Genomic DNA, 7,365 nt, shown 5'->3' with positions numbered 1-7,365 from the left:
TGGGTGCTACGAAGATATATTGAGATCTGAGACAGCACTACTAGTGGGGAAGGATAAAGAGAGATATTACAGATTTTGTGGCTAAGTGAGGGAATTATCAGTAAGTCAAGTATGAGCACCAGAGACCTGGTGGGGTGCTTCAGAGGATGCCCATTCCCGAGTCGAAGTGGGAGACTATTTCCATGGATTTTGTTGTGGGTCTTCCGAAGACCCTCGGCAAGTTTGATTCAGTTTGGGTTATTGTTGATCGGGTTGGCAAGTCCACTCATTTCATATCAGTTCAGGTCACTTACACTACAGAGAAGTTATCCTGGATTTACATTTGTGATATTGTGTGATTGCACAGGGTCCCTATTTCTATTGTTTCGAAACCAGGTCCCCAGTTTATTTCCAATTTCTTAAGGGCTTTTCAGGCAGAGTTGGGTACTCAGTACAACTTTTCATCCCCATACTGATGGTCAGTTTGAAAAGACTATTCAGGTGCTCAAGGATATGTTGAGAGCATGTACCATTGATTTTGGTGGTCATTGGGACCAGTTCTTGCCCTGATCAGAGTTTGCGTACAACAATAGCTACTATTCGAGTATTGGTATGGCACCGTTTGAGGCTTTGTATGGTAGGGGGTTCTGTTCTCCTATTGGGTAGTTTGATGCTTTTGAGGTTCGTCCATGGGGCACAGATTTGTTAAGAAAGTCAATGGACAGGGTGAAGCTTATTCAGGAAAAGCTTCTATCAGCTCAGAGTCAACAAAAGATATATGCGGACCGAAAGGTTCGGACTTAGAGTTTGGAGTGGGAAAGCAGGTGCTTTTGAAGATCTCACCCATGAAACGTGTTATGCGATTTGGGAAGACGGGAAAGTTAAGCCCGAAGTACCTTGGCCCATTTGAGGTTCTCCGTAGAGTTGGAGATGTTGCTTATGAGTTGGCATTACCACCGGGCCTGTCAGGTGTTCATCCAGGTTTTTCCATAGGTCTATGCTGAAGAAGTATCATTCTGATGGTTCCTATATAGTTCGTTGGGATTCTGTGTTACTTGATGAGAATCTGTCTTATGATGAGGAGTCTATAACGATTCTGGATAGGTAGGTTAGGAAGCTGAGGTCGAAAGAGATTGCTTCGGTCAAGGTTCAGTGGAAGCATCGTCCCATTGAAGAGGCTACTTAGGAGACCAAGTCCGATATGCGCGAGAGATATACCCACTTATTTGCTGATTTAGGTACTTTTCCCCATTACTACTCTGGAGGATGAGCGATTGTTTAATTGGTATCTGATGTAACGACCAGATTGGTCACTATAGTGCTAATGACCCTTTTACCCCTGTTGACTCTTTCCCTAGGTCATCGGGCGGGTTTTAGAGTGACTTTTGAAGGTTTGAGCCTCAAAGTGGAATTCGTTTGACCTAAAGTTGACTTTTGAGTAAATGGACCTTTTCGGAATTCTGTCGATTCCGAGAGGTCCGGACAACCATTTATGACTTGGTAGTGCATTCGGTTTCGATTCCCAATGGAATTAGGAGAGTTTTGGAACCTGGGTAGGGACTTTGGCTTTAGGCCATTAGGGGTTGACTTGGTCAAATAGGCCTCTATTGGGAATTTCGAGGCCACGGGTGAGTTCGTAGCTCGTTTTTATGTGTGTTTGCATGTTTGTATAGTATCTATGGGGCCTCGGGTGATAGTCGGATTTTGGGTACAGATTTGTAAAATACTAGAACTTTCTGATATTCTGGTGTGGGCCGCTGCAGCGGTACTATAACCGCCATAGCGGTCCCACTATTGCTCTGGGAGACAACCATAACGAACTGCGGAGTTTTTGTGACTAGCCGTCGTAACGGGTTTCAGCTCCCTTGACCGCTGCAGCCGTATTTGGGCAGAATTATTTTCTTTTTCTCAAGTTAAAACCCTTAAACCCTATCACTTTTTCTCATCACCTTTCTAAGCACTCTTTGGGGGAATAGAGCAATTTGTGGACTGAATCTTCTTGGAGGTAAGATCTATGACCCTATCCTTCATCATTTGCCTTCCTAGATCCCTATTCCATGCTTAGAATCACTAGAATCTAGATAGAGAAGATGAGTCTTGTGTTAAAATTCTTAAAATGGGTTTGGACTTCTAAAATAGAAATTGGTGGTGAAATTGACTACAATAACCATAGAATTTGATGAATTCCTTGTTGTTAAGCTTATTTCTTCCATTATAATAGTTAATTTGAGGATTGAAGAATTAGGGTTCATACCCAAATTTGGTGGTTTTGCTTTAAATCCGAATTAGCATAATCTTGAGTTGTTTTAGCAAATGATCAGTGGGTTTGATCACCTAGAGCTTGAATTGCATGTTTTATTTTTTAATTTCCTATTTTACCCTTGTGGGTCCGTTTCCCAATTTCCTTGGGTTAGAATTTGACATGACTAGAAATATAGCAACATGGGTGTCGTTATTGGTGGTTTTTAAATTAGAATTCGATTATGAATAGACTTTGAGTACTTGGAGGCATTACGAAAGGGCAAGGCCAAGGTGTTACAGTTCGAGGATCCTATTCAGCTTTCCAGGTAGGTTATGGCTTACCTTTCTGTTAGATTTCGGTTAGCGGATTATATGTATAGTTAGTGATTGTTGAAGAAAGCATGTAAACCTTCGAGTATGACATTGGGATAGAATACTTAGGTTGGTATTGTTGTTGATTATGGCATGTTGCCTTATTTGTGTTCTATTGTGTTGTTGTTTATTGTGAGTTGTTGGCTCGCCGCCACGTGATTGATTCTAGAGAGTTGATTCTTAGTGATTACTTGTGTGTCGGAAAGCATGTTTACATGAATGAGGTTGTTGGGAAGGAAGGAAGGATTATGATTGTTATATCCCGTATTCTTATACGTCGAGATTATTCGCAAGCTAACCGACTTAAGTTAAAGACGGGATCATTTTCGGATACAAAATAGGAACTTTTAATTTTAAATTTTAATTAGAACACAAATTGTTTATAAATTTTATTTAGTGTAGAAATATTATTAGAGATTAGGGACTAATTAATTGTGATTAAATTATTAAGCAAAAATTAGTGATTAATTAAAATTAATTAACTTAATTACTATGTGTGGGCCCCACCCGTTTTAGTTTTAAAAAAATAAAAATAATAACAATTCAACAAAATATTTTGGTGAGTCATTAGAGGGGGTGGACGTGGCAATACATGGGGAGCCATATATAAACAATTGGCAAATGAAGGAATCAACACTTGAATTCATTTTACCAAAAATCAAGTTAGGAAAAAAAATAACTTCCATGGCTGCTCTCGGCCAGCCATGGTAATCGAGAAAAATTTGTTTTGTTGAATATTTTGATCAAGTTTCAAGTGAATTACAAGTTCAAGGAGGTGATAGCAACATTGGATATTGAATTGGGGAAGAAGAAATTGTGAAATTGGAGCAATTAAGTGCAGAAATTCCTTCGAGAAAACTTAGGTAAGATTTTCTTATTTTGTGGTGTAATTGTATTAATAGTGTTGTGATGGAATTATTAAAATTTCATTGGATGAAATTGGAAGTAAGAAAATGCATGAGATCGTTGTTATATGAAATTGTGGGTCGAAAAGGATTAAGAAGGGTTGTTGGATGGTTAGAATTGTTTATGGGCTGAATTGTAAGAATTTTGCATGCATATCTCTATTGCTGTTATTGTTGGTATTTCTGTGATAACAGGAGGATAATTGGAAATTCGGGTTAGGCGAATATATAGGGGAAATGCTGCCCGATTTCCGTTAAGTCCTTAACTAATGAAAACCCTAATCAAAAAAGTATAAGTTAAAGAATGAGTCCTATAGGAGATTGGTTACAGATTTATGAGCTAGGAAGTATAGTTTACTAACGATAGCGTTACTTTTATATTAAATAGGCTAAAGGGGCGACGAAGCGAACGAGATTATGATTAACCTTAAACAGGTATGTAAAGCTAACCCTTATTTCTTTTTGGCATGATCTTTATGAAACAAACAGACGACGTATATATGACTCTAAAAAAGCTCCTATTCTTAGAGCCACTAGGATGGCTAATGTTCTTGATTTCCAGAAACTATTCATTATGTCTTGATAAGTGTACATGATTCCAGAAGTTCTATTTTGATATAATCCGTATTGATATTCGAAAGGTACTGGATATGGCTATTGTCTTGATTTTCAAAAGATGATTCGTTTTGAATATTCTATTGAGTCCTTGAATTCCATAAGCTATTTCATGTTAGCTTAATATGTGTCTAAGATTCCCGAAGTTCCATTTGACATAATCCATAATGATATTTGAGTGATACCTGACATGACAGACTCCTTTGACACTCAGGTGTTAGTTTATTTTACTTATTCTATCGAGCCTCAGATGATGAGTTGGTTTGTATATGGTCACTTACTACTCTTCTCGTGCACGCCTCAATATATCTTTCACCGAGTCCCGGGCCGGGTATGTTCTAGAGCACAGTTCACTGCATTGTTCACCGAGTCCCTCACTAGAGGACCGGGTACGGTATATGTATATATATGATGATATGATGATGTGATGAAATGATGATATGACAATATGATGATTTGATTATGGCGCCAAGGATGGCATGTGATGACTTTATTCACCGAGTCCCTCACTAGAGGGCCGGGTACGGTATATATATATATATATATATATGATATGATTATGTCACCGATTCCCATAATGGGCCGGGTATGATATATGATATTGATATGCTCACAGGTACAGATACTCGATTTGGCGATCCTCCAGCTTAGGATTTCCACTCAGCTGTCTTGGAGAGCTCCATTGTTCCGGAGCTTGGACTTTTGGTACAGATCTTTTGCTGTATATATACATGTTTATCCAGGGGTACGACGGGGCCCTGTCCCGTCATATTACGCTATCGATACTCTTAGAGGTCTGTAGACATATGTGTGGGTTATGTATAAGTTTTGTTCAGCCGTGTCTATATGGCTTACGTATGGTATTGACATGTTGTGATAGCCTTGTCGGTTTATGTATAGTATTCACATGTTGTGATAGCCTTGTCGGCTTATGTATAGTATTCACATGTTGTGATAGCCTTGTCGGCTTATGTATGGTATTGACACGTTGTGGCAGCCTTGTCGGCTTGCGTTTTATAACGATATATAGTGGCAACCTTGTCAGCTTGCGTATTTTATTACGATGTGATTGGTTGTGACTTCTCAGGAGACAGATTATCATGATATGTGACATTGTGAACGTTTGGATCTTTGTCAATTCCTATATTGTCTATAGTGTCAGCCTAACTATGCTTAACAGGTACGTATACGAGTGTCCATCTCGGGCACTGGTCATGGCCCACAGGGTTGGGTCGTGACAAAAGTGGTATCAGAGCAGTTCATCCTCGGAGTGTCTACAGACCGTGTCTAGTAGAGTCTTGTTTATCGGTGTGTTGTGCTCCACATCTATAAACAGGAAGCTACAGGACATTTAGGATATTATCTTTCCTTCTGGCTTAGATCGTGCGATAGAGCCAGAGCCTAGGAAAGATTGTTCTGACCTCTTTTTCCTGTAGGTAGGTGCAGAATTGCGAAAGATGAAGAGGCCAACTTCAGATAGTGGGGGTGCTAAGAAGGCCACTAGGGTAAATTCAGGACCCCAGGCTCCAGGGTCGAGCAGGAGGAGCCTCAGTTATTTTATCGAGACTGACCCATCGGAGGACCCAGCAACAATACCTCCAGAGTTTTTGATATCTAGGGAGGCGGTCCCCGAGGCCGTACCAGTTGCTTCTACGGCTGGACACCACGTTAGACCGGCTACCCCGGTAAGCGTTACAGATTACTCCAGCCCCCTATCCTGGTCGTCGGTAAAACAGGAGTTGCCTGGTTATCTACATTCCCCGGACTCCGATGAGGAAGATGATGAAAGCCAGACGAGTAGATGGCGGGCAGATAATGACAAGGAGCACACTTCGCCTTATAGATCACCAGATCGGACTAGAGACCGATCGACTACAGGTATATGAGACCTTATTGAAATTTCCTATGTATGTGCATTTGTTATAGATTGTTACCTAATGGCAGCGAGCGGAAATCAAAGGGGTTGACAACCAAGTATTTACGAGTGACAGTGACCAAGGTGTTCCCATCACCATGGGAAGTTTGAAATCTAGGATGGAAAATAGTTGTACAAACAGGTGAAAGTTGAATATCAAGGTTACATAATGATGATTTGTATATACGGAATGGCACACTGGCCATTATTAGGGTGAGTTATGATAAGTATAGCAAGGAAATGGGTGGAATGTATATATTGTAGATGAGTGCCGTTAGAAAGTGTGCACAGAAGAAGCTAAAGGTATCAGTGACTATAAGAAAAATATATGCTAGACATAGTATGAATGTTGCAGGTGTGTTTGAAACCTGCAGTTAAAGATCGAAAGGGAAAATAAACAGGAAAGTGTGACAGGTACAGTTTGAGTTGGAAACACGAGGCAAGTTCATCATTTTCATCTCGTGACTGATATAGGAAGCCCTGTGCGGCTACGATACGATATACTATATATGTGTATGTTGGCCCTGTGAGGCATTGTTGGTATTTCCTGTGTGCAGGTTTAGAGATAGTAAGAAAGACAGAGGAAACTCTGCCAAAATTTTCTTAGAAATAAAAAGAAAATGACATATAAGTTCGTAATATTTTTTAAAAGGTCGTGTCAACAGTAATGATAAGATTTGGCTAAGTTGCGAGTAAGACCGACTTCGAGAGATAAGTTAACCGTTGAATTGATGGTAATAATGATTATGAGATCGATATCAATATGGTAAAAGGGGAATGCTAGGGTAATTTGGAAGGGCTTGAGATGCTAAAAGATGATTTAGAAAAGGCTGGCAAATCTTGATAGGGTGTTATATTATGGTTTCAACGGAATTGACAAGCAAGGGTAAATTACGACGAGTTTATAGTTAGAAGAAGTAATAATATGATTGAGACAAGAGTATAAAGAAAGAAGAATTGTCACGAATATGAATGTATTAATAAGACAGCTTGTGAGGTATTAAGGATAAGCTTAACCAGAAAGGATAAAAGGTTAAGAAGTGTTACACTATAGGATTGATTACGACCAGAATATAATGTGAATACAATAAGGATTGTTATGAAAATGAGTAAAGTCTGGTGAGGAATTGACTAAAAGAGATGACGTGATCTATGTGACTAAAGTATAAAGGTGAGATATAGAACGAATAAGAAAGATTTATAAAGTCCTATAGGGAAGGTTCAGAATGGAGATTATGTGATAACGAAAACGAAAGCAAGCACAAGAAAAGGAGGAGTTAATCGAAAGAAGGAAATAAGAAGGAAGCGAGCGAGATAACAGCGCAGCTGAGAATACGA

General features: G+C 39.5%; 1 protein-coding gene across 1 annotated transcript; it reads left to right on the top strand.

The window, feature by feature from the left end:
• The first annotated feature begins 668 nt into the window (after positions 1-668).
• On the top strand, positions 669-1,087 carry LOC132607864 (uncharacterized). Its single transcript, XM_060321938.1, has 2 exons — positions 669-960; positions 1,014-1,087. Exons 1-2 carry the CDS (start codon positions 669-671, stop codon positions 1,085-1,087), a joined length of 366 nt encoding a protein of 121 aa, XP_060177921.1.
• The last annotated feature ends 6,278 nt before the right edge of the window (positions 1,088-7,365 follow it).

Source organism: Lycium barbarum, chromosome 8, assembly GCF_019175385.1.
Source record: "Lycium barbarum isolate Lr01 chromosome 8, ASM1917538v2, whole genome shotgun sequence".
NCBI classification, from domain to species: Eukaryota; Viridiplantae; Streptophyta; class Magnoliopsida; order Solanales; family Solanaceae; genus Lycium; species Lycium barbarum.
This window is presented reverse-complemented; position numbering and strand designations above follow the sequence as displayed.